Source organism: Anomaloglossus baeobatrachus, chromosome 2, assembly GCF_048569485.1.
Source record: "Anomaloglossus baeobatrachus isolate aAnoBae1 chromosome 2, aAnoBae1.hap1, whole genome shotgun sequence".
Taxonomy (NCBI): domain Eukaryota; kingdom Metazoa; phylum Chordata; class Amphibia; order Anura; family Aromobatidae; genus Anomaloglossus; species Anomaloglossus baeobatrachus.
In genome coordinates this window covers 691899865-691918039 of record NC_134354.1, presented here as the reverse complement: position 1 = coordinate 691918039, position 18175 = coordinate 691899865, and the positions used below count along the sequence as shown (strand labels likewise).

The 18175-nt window shown below is 43.6% G+C and overlaps 1 protein-coding gene across 1 annotated transcript in view; it reads left to right on the top strand.

Moving 5' to 3' along the window:
- The window catches only part of CSAD (cysteine sulfinic acid decarboxylase), an 83631-nt gene extending 66166 nt beyond the window's left edge, over positions 1-17465 (top strand). The window contains exons 4-7 of the mRNA XM_075334539.1: positions 5708-5907; positions 8758-8809; positions 13406-13495; positions 17088-17465. Coding sequence (XP_075190654.1) covers positions 5708-5907; positions 8758-8809; positions 13406-13495; positions 17088-17261 — 516 coding nt within the window. The 3' untranslated portion in view covers positions 17262-17465. The remainder of the gene's footprint in view (positions 1-5707; positions 5908-8757; positions 8810-13405; positions 13496-17087) is intronic.
- The last annotated feature ends 710 nt before the right edge of the window (positions 17466-18175 follow it).

The following is an 18175-nucleotide window of genomic DNA, read 5'->3' as shown; positions in this document are numbered from 1 at the left end:
AGTCCCCGGGATCCGGCCCACCGCTTGAGCCACCACCGAGCAGCAGCAACAGCAGCCGGACCCGAGCAGTGGGAAAGCGCGGCGTCCCCTCCTCCGCCCGCGACATATACATATATAGATAAAGTGCTTAGTTATAGTGCTTTAATATTGGCCTTATATACTGCCATATTACACACATCCCCAACGTTGTAGAGCAATTGTTAGCATAGGAGATCCATATATATATATATATATATATATATATATATATATATATATATATGTATATATATATATATATATATATATATATATATATATACGGTATATATATACACACGAGTCTACAAGCATATGAATATATTGCACCTAAATTGATCCAAAAAGCAAGCCTGATATACAGATCCCGGCAAAAAAAGTTCCACTATTATAAACAGAGGTGGCTCAATGGTCACAAAACAAGTGGACAAATACACTCGTTCAGTATATATAAACGGCCATAATCAGCCGGACCATTGCAACACTTAATCTGCTGCCTTTAAAACAAAATGGGGAGTTTCACCCCTCAAAATAACCACCTGAGTTTCGCCGGAGCTTCGTCCGGACGAAGCTCCGGCGAAACGCGTTGGGGTGCAGGGTGGTGTGACCAGGGACCAGGGCATGGCAACCTCAGGTGGTTATTTTGAGGGGTGAGACTCCCCATATTGTTTTAAAGGCAGCAGATTAAGTGTTGCAATGGTCCGGCTGATTATGGCCGTTTATATATACTGAACGAGTGTATTTGTCCACTTGTTCTGTGACAATTGAGCCACCTCTGTTTATAATAGTGGAACTTTTTTTGCCGGGATCTGTATATCAGGCTTGCTTTTTGGATCAATTTAGGTGCAATATATTCATATGCTTGTAGACTCGTGTGTGTGTGTATATATATATATATATATATATATATATATATATATATATATATATATATATATATGTATATATGGATCTCCTAAGATAACAATTGCTCTACAACATTGGGGATGTGTGCAACATGACAGAATGCAATATGGCAGTATATAAGGCCAATATTAAAGCACTATAACTAAGCACTTTATCTATATATGTATATTTATTTGTTCAACATGATATTGTATATATATATGAATTGGTTGCTACTATGATGTTATACAATTTATTTATCTATCTTTTGGTTCCACTATATGTATTGAGATGTACAATTGATTTAATGAAATTGCCATGTATGTAACCCAGGTCACGCGGCCCTGTGAGTTGGTTTCCTTAACGTATGTCTTGTTTTTATAATGCACTTTCTGCACTGTGTATAACTGTATATCCACAAAAAATATATAAAAAATAATTTTTATAAAAATATATTGATATCAAATCTACTTGGAGATTAATTTATACATATATATTTTTTTTTCATGTATGACTATGAGTCAATTGTAGGTAAATATTCAAAATTTTTACAAGACTGCATTTAATAAGATAACTTTCATTGCACAATCTTCATTTTTACTCAAATTAGTTGATGTAAAAATGAATACACCCCACATCAAAACTACTACTTCTAGCGTTTTGCAAGACCTCCATGATTTAAAAGGACACAACCAAGTCTTCTAGGCATAAACCCTATGAGGAGCTGACTGTGGACTAAAGACTACTAGACCGATGAACAGTCCATGGCTCTAAGGGATTCAGACTTTTCACAACACAGAGCGCTGGTTGGGTCAATCTTATTGTTGTGTTCTATAAGAGATTGATTGCTCGTCAGGTTAAGGGATTGTAAATGTGTGTATCCTAGTTGGCCTCTATGGACTCTAATGTAAGCAGGCCTGCAGTAGGATTCATTGTCCTGCATCTGGTTCGGGGTTGTGCGTCTATTGTTCCTTTCTGCCAAGAGCCTGCCTGATCCACAATGCTGCAAACTGGCCAGAAACTGGACTTCCATGCCCTCCTTCATTCTTGGAGTTACATGAAATAAATGTCTAATAGAGTGGGATATAATCACCTCTCCTCATCCAGGGGGCTGATCCCAAAAGAGGTAGAAAAGCAAGGAGACACATGTTTGGAGGTAGATGGTGCATTGACATGAAAGGGTAAAGATCTGTTGCTGTGGTCAGGTCCTGGTGCCCATGAGTGGACTATAGAGATTGGAACTGGATACCTGTTGTATGGCTATGATATCCATCTTTTGGATTGAAGAATTATGCTAAGGACTATTGTTGCTGGCTGGAGCTGGATACATGTGCTACAGTCATAATATCCGTTGTTTGCAGGAGCATAAGGACTATGGTAGCTGTGAGACTGTAATACGGAAGAAAAAAAAATGGTTGCATTGTTAACTTGCTTAGGTGATTAATACAACCCACAACCTCAGATCTTCAAAAGTGGTGGCAGCAGTGGGATCACCTTATCTTTGGACTGCTGTCACGTGTATAAGGACAGGTTCAGGGTTAGCGTTCTCACTTACCATCTGAGACCATGCACATTTAATCATTGCTTTTTTCCTTTGGGCATTTAAGGGTTAATCTCTTCCCTGGAGCAGCAGCAAACTTGCTCAGCTGTCTTCAGTTGAGCACTTCCGGGCTGTATTTAATCCTTCTGCTTCCTGGAGAGGTTGCTGGTTATTCTATTCAGTTAGGAGCTAGCTAGGGAGCAGAGAGGACGTGTTCTGGCTGCTGCTGCTATCTGCTTTGATTGTGGTTAAGTTATTTCTACTATCCCCTTTCCTTTGTATCCTTACCCATACATCTTTGGCTAGTCCCTGGTGCAGGTTTTAATTGTGTATGAGTTTTGTTTTACCCCATTCGTCATTCCTTGTTGGTGGGTCCCTGGGTGGTGGGGACATAGTCATTAGGGCCAGGATAGGAGACAGGGCCACGTTGGAGGCTCGACCCTGACTACCTTTAAGTCTACCATCGGGATAAGGGACAGCACAGGGACCCTAGTCTTAGGGTCAGCCGAGGAGCCCCTGTACCATTCTTATTTCCACATTACAACAGCTTACCGGGGAAAGCTACTGAGCGGTGAGTTGAAGAGAAACCAAGGAAAAAATTGTGAAAACATACCCTGCTGTAACTAAATAAAAGCATAGTGCATATAAACATAGGGTACTTAGTAAACACTGTTTTTGATCAGAAAAAGCATAAAGCTATCCCACCAAACGTCAAGGTGTACCCAGTTGGGATAGTACCTACACTCTCTAATATTAAAACCTTACCATGGGTCTAAAATAAGCCTCAATGTGGCTAAGGGCTGAGAGCGACCGGGTCCCAACAGGACACACACAGTCAGGGGGATTCACAGAATGAAATGTCCAGCTCGCTGAGAAGGGGGCCACTCCCTGTTTGTACTGAATACAAAAAAACTACATAAAAACAAAAAAGTGAGCCGGAGTATGAGATGGTATACATGGAACTTGTGAGACCATGTTCACACTGGCCATGAGACAAAGAGAAACCAAGGAAAACATTGTGAAAACATACCCTGCTGTAACTAAATAAAAGCATAGTGCAAATAAACATAGGGTACTTAGTAAACACTGTTTTTGATCAAAAAAAGCATAAAGCTATCCCACCAAAAGTCAAGCTGTACCCAGTTGGGATAGTACCTACACTCTCTAATATTTAAAACCTAAAAACAATTTTTTGTTTGTTCTCAGCCCTTAGCCACATTGAGGCCTATTTTAGACCCATGGTAAGGTTTTAATATTAGAGAGTGTAGGTACTATCCCAACTGGGTACACCTTGACGTTTGGTGGGATAGCTTTATGCTTTTTTTGATCAAAAACAGTGTTTACTAAGTACCCTATGTTTATATGCACTATGCTTTTATTTAGTTACAGCAGGGTATGTTTTCACAATGTTTTCCTTGGTTTCTCTTTGTCTCATGGCCAGTGTGAACATGGTCTCACAAGTTCCATGTATACCATCTCATACTCCGGCTCACATTTTTGTTTTTGTTTTTTTGAGTGGTGAGTTGGCAGAAGAAATGGCAGACTCCATCTACAAGAGGCAGGAACTAAGAGCCCTTTGGTTTGGCAGAGAGCTAAAGTGGTTGCCTGAAGAAAACCACATGACCCTAATACAAACGCTTGACTGAGTGGGACTGAGAACATCCACAGTCGGAGGTCAGTTCCGACATGGAGGAGGGCAACTCTGTTAAGGAACCACAGTCAAGGGCTATCATCTAGATGATGGAGGATTAAACCACTGAGTTGAGGCGGATGTTGACCACGCTAGGAGAGCGGGCCAAGGAGAGAGAGTGGTCGGCAGTGGTAAAGAAAATATTTAGGTATGCATGTAGCAGTACCCCCACCTGCCCCAGCACACATGACAGTGGATAACAAGAGAGAGGGGCCCGCATCTTTAAGGTTCCGGGACATACCACAGTTCAATGAAGACACTTCAGATATTGATGACCATCTCCGGTTATTTGAGAACCTCTACCTGCTGCATGAAGTGTCAATCGAGGACTGACAGAGATTTTTGAGTGTTTTCCGACTGGAAATGCAAGAGGGCTAGTAAGGTGGGTGTCTGATAGATGCCTAGCCTTTACTAACCCATGGGCTTGATGTCAGCTGACATTAAACAGCTAACATCAATCCCATTAACCTATTACTCCAATTGCTACTACACCGGGCAATCGGGAAGAGCCGGGGTAAAACTCCAGAATAGGCACATCTAATGGATGCGCCAATTCTGGGGCAGCTGTGGGCTGCTATCTTTAGGCTGGGAAGGACAAAATAACCATGGAATTTCCCAACCTGATAATATCACCCCCATGCTGTCTGCTTTACCTTGGCATGTTATAACAAAATGAGGGAGACCTCATGCTTTTTTTTTTATTTTAAATGATTTCATTTTTACTTTCCAGTAGTGACCTGGGAGTCAGAAATGCATCTAGGAATCTTACCCATACCCCATATATTTTTATGGACTTCCAAGCCCTCTAGCGGGATCTGCCGTAAAAATGCTTGAATGTCTCACAGACTTCCATTATACTCGTTACTCGAATTGAGTGGGTCCGAGCATCAGACATGTCGATTCATGTAATGAGCACTCAAGCACTTTAGTGCTCGCTCATCAAATTTTTGGCTTTGTGTTTGCTGCTTGATTGCAGCTAGGTATATATTTCTCTGCAACGCTACAGTGTTTCAGAAAAAATATTGTTTTAAGATCCGACCGGGAACTACAAAAATAAATAAGACTTGTCCAGCACTGCCCCAGTCGGCTTCATCACACAAGGCTCTAAGATTGATTTATAGGTTTCTCATGATGTACACACATGGAAGAGAGCTGTCAATCAACTAGAGCAGCGCTGGGAGAAACTGGTCATTGGTGGAGCTGTACTAGTCTCATCTCACGCTATGGTACCCAGCTGGATCTTCAAAGTAGGCTTCCTATTAAACACTCAGGGGTCATGCAGTGTGACTCTGATTCATGCTGCCCGTAGTGAGGTTTCAGCAGCATTAATTGACTGGCAGGTTCCCTTGAAGTTGCTAAGTGTCTCTTGGAGAACAAATGATTAAGGTGTGTGGGCATCCAACATGCCCAATACTTATTTTTTTCTTACAGTGAAGCAGCCCCAATACACATTTGATTGTTTGTGGATCCCAAAAAAATATATAATGGCCATTTTTGAATATTGCATATTGCTACCTTTGTTATGACGTAGTTACATAAAGTGTCATGCACTAACTGTCTGCCTTTCTTTACAGCAGTTATTAGAACAATGTCATGCGGCTAATGCCACCTACCTGTTCCAAACAGACAAATTTTACGACCTAAAATATGATACTGGCGATAAATCAATCCAATGTGGTCGCAGAGTGGACTGCTTGAAACTTTGGCTAATGTGGAAAGCACTTGGATCCAAGGGGTTGGAGGGAAAAGTGGACAGAGTGCTGGACCAAACAAGGTACAACGCATTGTCTTACCACCAGGTAAAGGAGTACATAGTTGCCAGTCCTGCCAAAAATGGCAGGTGTTACCTATCTAATTTGTATTGGGGTTTATCGATGCTACTCCAATATACCCAGATAAAAAAGGATAAGGCATGATAGTTTTCAACTTACCTGATAGTTTGCTGCCATAGATGATAAGCCCATGCCATAGTAATTGGGTTCCATAACAGTTCTGTTTGATCTCTTCAAAATGCACCCATCAGAAAATTTGACGTACAGTACATGTGAACACAACCTTGTTTTGAACAAAAATGACTACAAATTAAGGACAACCACAGGGTAAAGGCACTTTCCGACATTTGCTTTTTTTTTGCATATGAGTTCTATCTGTGAAAAACATAGATAGGAATTGTACCTATGATATTCTATGGGTCTGTTCACCAGAGACTTGTGCTATATTGGTCCAAGCAGCCCTAAGGCTGTGATCATATGTTGCAGGTGTAAGGCCAGGGCCACACGGGGACTACTGCGATCCTCGCATGACATGCGTGTCATGCTAGTGTCATTGCGACTGAGGTCCGACCGGGCCACAGCTGCGGGGGGGCGGGCCGGCACTGAGGAGGGGCGGGCTGGCGCTGAGGAGGGGCGGGCCAGCGCTGAGGAGGGGAGAGCGGGTGCTGCGGAGGGGAGGGAGGGATTTATCTCTCTCTCTCCTCCGTTGCTGGCTATTGCCATTCTCGGTCTGCACTCGCAGTACATCGGTGTACTGCGAGTGCAGTGCGATGTTTCTCTCGCCCCATAGACTTGAATGGATGCGAGAGAAACAAGGATCGCATTACACCCGTAGCATGCTGCGACTGTTTTCTCGGTCCGATTAGGGCTGAGAAAATAATCGCTCATGTGTGCTGACATACAGGCTAATATTGGTTCAAGTGGAATGCGATGTTTTATCACATTCCACTTGCTCCGATTTTCACACCGTATGTCTTAGGCCTAACTCATAGCAAAGTCTACTGCTATCTTGAGATTAACAGTTAAATGATAAGACATATTTTCCAAGTAGAAAAACTCTACTCTAAAGGAAAAAGAAACTGGGATCGGGGAAAGGAAAAAGAGGGGGAGAGGGTAACATATTGACAGTAGGTATGATTCATGTTTAAAGTACCCAACATGGGTGCACAATGCCTGTTGTCACCCTTCATGGGTTGTGTGGGACCCATCGATTCCAAGATAGATCTACAACATTTGAGTGAGATCTCCCTCTACAGCAGTTCACATCGAGGTTGTTCTATATGGGCGCTTCTCCCAATAACAGTTGCTCCTGATTCCATACCGTTGGTTGAAAGCAGGATCTAATGCTTTCCCTAATACATTGTGGTAGCAGAGAAATAAAAGCTTTCCCAGGTTTCAAAAAAGGACTGTACTTTTCCCTCCTTTATGTAGAGATGCTTCGGACCAATCCATTTGCTAGAGAAACGCCAGCAAAATTCTGTATTTTTGACAAAATATATGCAAAAAAAATATATAAAAAAATACTGCAAAGTGTGTATGTGACGCCCTGGACTAGCGAGGTAGTCACAGGTAGGCCCTTGCATAACACCCGTCCCCCTAAAAAGGTAACAGCAGCCAACCACACTAAAACCTAGTCACCTCCCTCAGAGCTTATTGGTCACACAAGGGGGGGCGGAGCCAGGCGGTTGGCCACGCCCACCAAGGAGTCCAGAGGGCCTGAGGCAGGAGAACAGTGGGCAGTTCAAACTAACAGTTCAGTTCAGTTCAGTTGTCAATGAAGTGAAGTGAAGTGGAGTAGAGAGGAGTGTGCAGCAGGCCTGTTGTGACAGGTCTGCAGCGGAAACTGACAGGTGCCAGGGTCGTAGCCCTGGTACCTTGGCTAGGAGGCAGGTGGTGGCCTGGCCTGCAGTAGCCGGGAAGACGGCCAGGTGGAACCATAAGGGACCAGGACAGGGTAGTGACCCGCCGGTACCGAACTGGGGAACAGACTGGAAGCCATTGGACCACATCGAATTCACTGATTGAGGTCTGGACCTTAGGTCTTTCCCATTCCAAGACCCGAAAGAAGGCAACAGCCCACTGAGGGGGATAGAAAGCCACCGCACAGGCAGAGAGATCCCACGGGCCAGCGCCTGCAGGCAAACGGACTCCACCGGTACATACACAGCCGGGGAGCGGACTCCCGCTGCTAAGGCACAGGCAGTCTACACAAACTTAAAGAGGTGCAGGAGAAAGGCCAAGACCACCAACCCGGGCGGGGGAGAAGACGCAGCCGGCTGCAGGCACCCACCACCATCAACTTTGTTCATCAGAGACTTGAGTGTGTCAGTAATCGTGAGTGCAACAGTACCATCCAGCCGCGCACCGCCCTGCACCGCCCAACTGTCACTCTCCCCAAGCGGGTCCTGGGGCCACCATCCCTGCCCATGGAGGGGTTAACATCTTGCTGCACTACCATCTCCCCCGGGTGCCCCCGAAACCGCAGCGGTGGTGTCTACACATTCACCATGTCCCGTAGGTGGTGTCACGAACTCAAACACGGCTCCGGCCGTACACCTACCTAACCACCCCCATCGAGATCGCCAGCAACCCCTTGCAGAGCGACGTGACCCTCGGGTCCGGAGTCGCTCGAGCCACCCACCAAACGAGCCCGGACCCGAACGGCTCGGCTGCAGCCGAGCGCGGGGCGGTACATGTACACAGCCTAATAATGCCTGATTTTTTAATCTTTTCCAACAGCTGATGTTCCCAGTTCTTCATAGTCAATAGCTCTATGAAACCTATAAGACATTTGTCTGTTAAACCTATAAGCACTGATTAAAACAGTATATTCTTATTCTCATGTTCTTTAGATATCTGGTTGAAGAGATGAAAAAAAGGGGAGGTTTCCGCTTGATTATGGAGGTAAGATTGGTGAAGGTGATAAAAGGAAAATCTGATTGCTTTTTGCAGCTTTGCTTCAGGAATCAGCCAGTGAAACATCAGTCATGATAAATCAAAAGATTTTCTTATTTTCTCTTACCAAAGAGGAGTTAAGAATGTTTATTTTCAATTTATACATTTACATCTCACCCATTCACTGTAGTGAACTAATATAAATATATCTATATATATCTATATATATATATATATATATATATATATATATATACAGTTAGGTCCAGAAATATTTGGACAGTGACACAATTTTCGCGAGTTGGGCTCTGCATGCCACCACATTGGATTTGAAATGAAACCTCTACAACAGAATTCAAGTGCAGATTGTAACGTTTAATTTGAAGGTTTGAACAAAAATATCTGATAGAAATTGTAGGAATTGTACACATTTCTTTACAAACACTCCACATTTTAGGAGGTCAAAAGTAATTGGACAAAAAAACCAAACCCAAACAAAATATTTTTATTTTCAATATTTTGTTGCGAATCCTTTGGAGGCAATCACTGCCTTAAGTCTGGAACCCATGGACATCACCAAACGCTGGGTTTCCTCCTTCTTAATGCTTTGCCAGGCCTTTACAGCCGCAGCCTTCAGGTCTTGCTTGTTTGTGGGTCTTTCCGTCTTAAGTCTGGATTAGAGCAAGTGAAATGCATGCTCAATTGGGTTAAGATCTGGTGATTGACTTGGCCATTGCAGAATGTTCCACTTTTTAGCACTCATGAACTCCTGGGTAGCTTTGGCTTTATGCTTGGGGTCATTGTCCATCTGTACTATGAAGCGCCGTCCGATCAACTTTGCGGCATTTGGCTGAATCTGGGCTGAAAGTATATCCCGGTACACTTCAGAATTCATCTGGCTACTCTTGTCTGCTGTTATGTCATCAATAAACACAAGTGACCCAGTGCCATTGAAAGCCATGCATGCCCAGGCCATCACGTTGCCTCCACCATGTTTTACAGAGGATGTGGTGTGCCTTGGATCATGTGCCGTTCCCTTTCTTCTCCAAACTTTTTTCTTCCCATCATTCTGGTACAGGTTGATCTTTGTCTCATCTGTCCATAGAATACTTTTCCAGAATTGAGCTGGCTTCATGAGGTGTTTTTCAGCAAATTTAACTCTGGCCTGTCTATTTTTGGAATTGATGAATGGTTTGCATCTAGATGTGAACCCTTTGTATTTACTTTCATGGAGTCTTCTCTTTACTGTTGACTTAGAGACAGATACACCTACTTCACTGAGAGTGTTCTGGACTTCAGTTGATGTTGTGAACGGGTTCTTCTTCACCAAAGAAAGTATGCGGCGATCATCCACCATTGTTGTCATCCGTGGATGCCCAGGCCTTTTTGAGTTCCCAAGCTCACCAGTCAATTCCTTTTTTCTCAGAATGTACCCGACTGTTGATTTTGCTACTCCAAGCATGTCTGCTATCTCTCTGATGGATTTTTTCTTTTTTTTCAGCCTCAGGATGTTCTGCTTCACCTCAATTGAGAGTTCCTTAGACCGCATGTTGTCTGGTCACAGCAACAGCTTCCAAATGCAAAACCACACACCTGTAATCAACCCCAGACCTTTTAACTACTTCATTGATTACAGGTTAACGAGGGAGACGCCTTCAGAGTTAATTGCAGCCCTTAGAGTCCCTTGTCCAATTACTTTTGGTCCCTTGAAAAAGAGGAGGCTATGCATTACAGAGCTATGATTCCTAAACCCTTTCTCCGATTTGGATGTGAAAACTCATATTGCAGCTGGGAGTGTGCACTTTCAGCCCATATTATATATATAATTGTATTTCTGAACATGTTTTAGTAAACAGCTAAAATAACAAAACTTGTGTCACTGTCCAAATATTTCTGGCCCTGACTGTATATATATATACAGTACATATACAATACAGATTATAAGATAGCAACCTTTCTCTTATTGCAGAAATTTTTTTAAAATTTAACTTTTAATGGATCCTCTAAAATTGTGGTTCGTACTCACAAATAAAAAAGACAAACAACCAACACATGAAAGGTTTGGCACCTCCTGTCTATTCAAAGGATATGTACAAACAAAACTATAGTTGGACTTCCTCCGCTACAGTAATAGGACTTATCTCACCACATTTATAGGTGCCACTTACATTAAAGTCCACTGCTAATAAATAATCGGATTTGTCTTACCAAATTTCATAGGTGCCACTTTTCAATCATTGGGGTCCAAAAAAACTCTCATAATGGAACCCCTTAGAGAAACAGATGTACCTCCCAACGCGTATCGTTCAGGAAAACTCTTCAGGGGAGTCATAAATACGTTCACATCCTTTTCAGGTCTCATAAAATATGAACCTGTTATTTGCATCACATGCTGAAACAAACATACAGGATAACAATGAATATCAGCATGTCAGCCATTCAATCACATCTTCATATGTAAGAAAACTCACCAATTAGCATAGACTCATCACAGAGTCAAATTGCGGCATATCCAATTCAGGTCCCACAAAATATAGACCTATCACCTAAATAACATGCTGAGAAAAAATGTGCAAGTTGACAGTAAGTGTCAGCACGTCAGATGCTATTGCACATACACACATATGGGGAACTCACCACGTGGCAGGAGCGGCCGTGCTTCTCGCTCTATCAAGAGCCACCGCATACTGCCCCAGTTTAAATGTTCCCACCTTACCTTGGCGTGTGACATTGTTTCCGCCCACCAGGTCACATGACCACATCCGGGTGTGCTGCGTCATAGTGTTTACGCGGTTACCATGGCGGCGCGCGCCGTCCTCTCTTCAAAAGGTCATGTGACATGACGTCACACGACCGAAGGCCAATTCATTATCTTATACAAAAAAGAGCACACAGCGTCACTCTATTTAACTAAATGCGCAACAACATCGTACCAACGTCTCCTCAACGTCTCAACGACTTTTAATAAAAACTGATCGTAATTTGGAACCTGCTCCCGCTTATAAAGTCGGTTTAACCAATGCTTATCACAAACAGTTATCAGGTGACTACATACTGTGCTAACACGGATCATAGCCATATCACCAGATTCTCTGAGATACACTCCTGGAGAACAATAGCCCCATAGTTAAAAGTGTATCGCCCAGATACATGGTGGTTTCACTAATAGTTCCATAATTATCATTAAACTCAAACGGCCAATTTTACAAAAGAACTCAAAAAATTGATGAAATTGTTACTGAAACATTTTTTGAAAAAGTTCCACCTAAAAGATTTTCAATAGGGCATTGATCATAAAAACCTTCATTACTTTCACTGAATAATCAATAATCAATGGATAAAGATCAGAGCTCACCATAGAGAATAGAGAAAAAGACGATATAACAGAAGAGGCTACCCTTGCCCTAGAACACTAACTTTAAATGCTAACCCTACCTATCACGTGGGGGTCGGCGCCATAAGATAGAACTGTGCATGGGCGCCCCCACTCGGCCGACGTCTAGCCCTCCTTACTAAGATTCACCTACATCACCACTAAATAAAGGGTGCAAAAGAAAGCTCTTCATTCAACCCGTTGGGGTAGAGGGTCTTCAACCAGTATATCCCTTTTGATTCTTGTTGTAATAACCTCCTGTCCCAATTTCCTCCTCTAGGTAGAGGTTTAATACGATCAATGCCCTGAAACATGATAACAGTAGAATCCCCATTGTGCATACTATTTACATGCCTTGCTAGTGGCGTATCGTTATTCAACCTAATATCTCTAAGATGCTCTCCAATCCGTCGTCTTAGTTCTCTCCGAGTCTTACCTACATATTCTAATTTACATATACAAGTTGCCTTACATATTACACCCTGCGTTCTACAATTTATGAAAGACCGGATATCATATTCCCTCTTGGTTACCTGGCTCAGGAATTTTTTGCCAATAGTAACCGAATTACAGGCAATACACTTGTAGCAGGCCCCCATACACATTAGATGGCTGTGGGATGAATGATGCGTTAGTCGATAGTTTTGCTGAAAGCATTCTCAGCCGGGTCTCACGTACACAGGAGTGCACAATCGACCAAGCACTCCTGTGTTCTCTATGAGAAAGCCACCAGCTACCATGTCAGCATAGGACTTAACTCCGTGGGAACAATTCGCTCAGGAGCCGGAAATTGGACATGCGCAATAAACATCTCTTCCGACCATCAGTTGGCCAATGGCCATCAGTCCCATTCCAATTAATAAAACCACAATAGGTAGTTTTTTTTTTTCTTACTTCGGGGGTAGATCCGTCAGGTATTAAATGTTCAGATTTGAGGCATAAAATTGAGAAGGATGCAGGCAGTACATGTATTTCGGATGTATTTACCTATTCCCCAATTTATTGTTTTAATTTGTAGCTATTTTACCAGTGACATACCCTCGCTGCAGAATAGCACTATGTGCGTCATTGCAAATTCCAATATATTTAAAATGGACTCTAAAAATGTTTTTTTTAGTAATTGGCAAGTATTAAAAAACAATAGTGAAAAAAATATTTATCATAAAAGGTTTGCAATGTTGTATTCACTGAGAGTGACTGGATCGCTACTTACAAATGTTATTTTTCTACAGCCGGAGTTTGTGAACTTGTGTTTTTGGTATGTGCCACCAAGTCTTCGAAACCAAGAGGATTCCCTAGATTTCTGGACTAGACTTGGAAAGGTAATTTAGCACCTAGTAATAATTCAGCTGTAATCTATAGTATTTCATTATCTTTTATAGAACTATGGTATGACTGTTCATGTAGCTATTTCTGATTCACCTGCAAAATTCACTGGGAGCAATAAATATACATTTGTAGCCAAGGTATACATACTGGGTGTTCATAATGAGGAGGAAAAGCTGTGGAGGTCCTGGCATGGTTGAAAGTGGAAGAATGTGTCTAAGGCCCCTTTCACACATAAGTTTTTTGCCATCAGTCACAATCCATCGTCTCGATATCTCTGTTTTTTTGATGGATCCATCTCATCAGTTTGTCCTCTGTTTCTTTTTGACGGATCCGTTTTTTTAAAGGGGGTGGCTCCCAAACGTTATTGGCTACTGAAAACAATCACAATCACAGCGCTGAGAATGACACATGGGGTGTATTCTACGTTATATACTGATTTTGGAGCATCCTCAGTTAAAAAAAACGGAATCCGTCGCTGGATTCCGTCATTTGATGGGTTATGATGGATCCTGCGCCCATAGTCTTTAATTCCACCAAACAACGGATGGCAATGGATCTGTCACTGTCCTTTTTTTCGATGTATACAAAAAATGTTGCTGTGGACGTCGTCTCCCTCCGACGGACACACATTTTTCGACGTCGAACGACGGATGAAACGTGAGGTCGCTAATACAAGTCAATGAGAAAAAAACGGATCCAGCGACATCAGTCGCTGGATCCGTTTTTTTCAGAATTCGACGGATTATGACTGATGGACAAAAAACTAATGTGTGAAAGGGGCCTAAGTAGTCAGTTGTGTGGTCGTAGGTTCAAATCTAACCAAATGCAAAGATCGCTCTCTGTTTGTGTGGGTTTCCTCTATTACGCCCCAGGATTTCCTTCCATAAACCATAAACCATATTGAAAGGCTAAAGGGGTTCTGCAGTAGAACTCTAGAGATATCGTATCTCCGTGGTCAAAGTAGTATTCAGAAACACAGGGAGGATAGCAGTGTTGCGCAGCCTCTTATTAGCTCAAGTCCTTGATATTCCCATTATTAGATCAGTCAGGGATGAAGGCAGTGTGAGCAGCGTGTTCTTAACTCCACACCAGTAGTATCTCAAGTATTAGATGTGAATGCCCTCTTAGGCGGGCTTTGCACACTACGACATCGCAGGTGCGATGTCGGTGGGGTCAAATTGAAAATGACATACTTCCGGCATCGCATGCGACATTGTAGTGTGTAAAGGCTCGATGATACGATTAACGAGCGCAAAAGCGTCGTAATCGTATCATCGGTGCAGCGTCGGCGTAATCCATGATTACGCTGACGCGACGGTCCGATGTTGTTCCTCGTTCCTTCGGCAGCACACATCGCTGTGTGTGAAGCCGCAGGAGCGAGGAACATCTCCTACCGGCGTCACTGCGGCTTCCGTAGGATATGTGGAAGGAAGGAGGTGGGCGGGATGTTTACATCCCGCTCATCTCCGCCCCTCCGCTCCTATTGGCCGCCTGCCGTGTGACGTTGCAGTGACGCCATACAACCCGCCCCCTTAATAAGGAGGCGGGTCGCCGGCCAGAGCGACGGTCGCAGGACAGGTGAGTCCATGTGAAGCTGCCGTAGCGATAATGTTCGCTACGGCAGTTATCACAAGGATATCGCGGCTGCGATGGGGGCGGGGACTATCGCGCTCGGCATCGCAGCATCGGCCTGTGATGTCGCAGCGTGCAAAGCCCGCCTTAGGCTGAGGCATGAGGCTTTCATGCTTTGTCTGAGCCTGCTCACTGATTGCGTTACTGAGGAGTTAGGTTATGTCCACATGCTGTAGTTTTGTCATAACCTCAAATATACACCCTGTGGTAAAAAAAAATGCATCTTGTGGCCATAAAATGCATCAAAAAAGCGTGCATTTTTGACCATGCATTTTTCTTTTACCAGCCTGCAGCTGCCCCAGAAGTGGCGTATCAAATTAGATATGCCAATTCTAACGCTTTGCCTTGAAACTGGTGTTAGTAATGGAGAGGCGTCTATCATACACCCCCATTACTAACCCAGAAAGTAAAAAGAAACAAACACACACAATAAAATAGTTTATTTAGAGAAAAACACTCACTGACTTTTTCCCTGGTTCACCAATTAATAAAAACACAACCCATGCAGATCCACCATTGTGCAGGGATTCTGACGTAGTCCACAAATGGAAAAGTGAAAGTTTTATAAAGAGAGAAATAAAAACAAAAGACTGTCCCTTGTTCACCAGTTTATTAGAAATCAAAGTTCCTAGGTCCGATATAGTCCAGCAGTTCCCACGATGTTTCTTGATTACATAGCTTAAAGTGTAACAAATATCGGTTTATCAATATTTTTTTTGAATCCTCTGTTTCTTAATAATTATATCTTGCCTGGACTCTGTATCCACCACTACCTTTGCTTTATTTAACACCCAATTACAATAACTCCCAATTACGAAGTATACCACTTATGCATTTGTGCAACCCCTGTGCCAGCAGCCGGCGCTGCTCGGATCCGGGACCTACGGTACGGCTCGAGGGGTCGCGTGGACACTCCGAATAAAAAGGGGGAACGTATTTATACGGGGATGTTTGTAGAATGATCGTGATGCCACCCACGGTGTGTGGTGAAGTGGGACACCACCGCTGCAGTTGTAGGGGACACCCGGGAGCGGTGTAATGACAGCTGGATGTTAACCCCCTCACGAGTCCTTTGGTAAACCAAGGTGTTGGTGGCCGGCCGCCGCGGCCGGTTGTACTTTAGTCCCCCACCCGGGCTGGTGGTCGCCGTCTTTTCCTCTGCACTGGTGTGGTTGTGTAGTTTGACTTCGGTGTGGAACACGGGAGTCTGCTCCCGGCTGGATGTTGCCTGAGGAGCTGTGCCCATCTGACACTGACCCGTGGGATCTACAGGCCCTGGCGGTGGCCCTATCCCTCTCGTTGGATGGTTGTCTACTTTTCGGGACTTAGGTTGGGACAGGACCTATAATCCTGTCCTCAATCGGTTAATTAACTAGGCCACTGTCTTCGGTCCTAGCTTCAGGGTCCGAGTACCCCCCTGTGTGCACGGTTTCCAGTCGGGTCTCCGGTGTCGGTACCAGTGGGCTCCAACCCTTCTCCGGTCCTCCTTGGATCTGCCGAGCTGTCTTCCCGTCTCCTGCTGCCGGAGACCACCATCTGCCACCTAGCCAAGGCACCAGGGCTCCGACCCTGGCACCGCTCAACTTGAACTTCCTCGGCTGGAGCTACACTTAGCTCCAGCCCATACTCCTCTCAACAGATCTGCTGTTTTCCCGCCCCGAGGGTTTCAGGTCGGCTGTGTGTTTCCTAGGTGAGGGAAGGGTGTTGTGTAGGGGCCTATCTGTGACTACCTGGTTTTGCCAGGGCGTCACACAGCGATATGCCCGTGTCGCACAAACGATGGGGGCGGGTACGCACGCTAGCGATATCGGTACCGATATCGCTAGCGTGTAAAGTCCCCTTAAGAGCTACAGGGACTGCAAATAGTGACAATTTCTGTACAGTGCTGCAGAATGTGTCCCTAATCTTTAATAGGAAATAATCATTTATTATTAAATATATTTTTTTTTCCAGGTGGCCCCAATCATAAAGGAAAGGATGATGAAGAAAGGATCAATGATGGTGGGATACCAGCCTCATGGGAACCGAGTTAACTTCTTCAGACAGATCATTGTGAATCCAGATGTGGCTAAAGAAGACCTGGACTTCTTCTTAGATGAAATTGAAAGGCTGGCAGAAGATCTATAAAATATCTTCTCACACATCCTGCAAAGACATAGAATAATGTAATATTTAGATATGAACATCAGTTCTTCCATGAGGAGCTGATGCACCCAAGGGTTGTAAGCATGGTCCAAAGACAACCCCCTTACTTCACTGTGAGGTCTAGCATTATTGTAGTTGTGTCAGGTGGAATTTAGTTATTGTATGTCATGAGTTTAGTAATGTGATTAAAGGGACAGACAAAAAGCTGTAAGGGACCCAACAGTCACAGGCACTAAGGGCTTTATTTGCATTGGCCTTCTGACATTTTTGGTCTAACATCTACAACTCAATCCACCACCAATTAGATACGGCTCACCCATCAGTATTCACAGATGTTTGTATCCCCTGGTATCCATATTTTTTTTGTATGAGACATTTTTTATTAAATTTACAAAATGATAAAAAACATAACAATGAATTCTATAAAATCCCCCCATGAACTCCCCGCCCTGGACTTCATCCAGTCTTCTCGGTGACCACATCACAGTTGATATTATATGCCAAAACAACAAGAGTCTCCAGGAATTTGAGGCTCCATCTATCTCAGTGTGTGGTTCCAAAGAAAAAGTAGCAAGTAGAAAATTGGTGGTAGTGTGAATGGTGTCCCTCCTCCAGGAGCAGAGGGGACCAAATGATATATTATGACATCACACAGGACTCATTCAAGCCTAGGAGCGGTGCCACAAGCGATCACAGATTAATATATAGCATAATATTCTGAGGAAGAGTCATGGGCCATATTTATGACAACTATGAGAACTATGACTCTCTCAGTGGGGTAAATTAGAGGTTATCAATCTAGATCTGCTAAAGGGTCTAGACCCGAGGCATTTCAGTTCTTATAGAGCTTCAAATTAATTTGGGATGCCCCTCTTTAAGACAACATACTTTTCCAA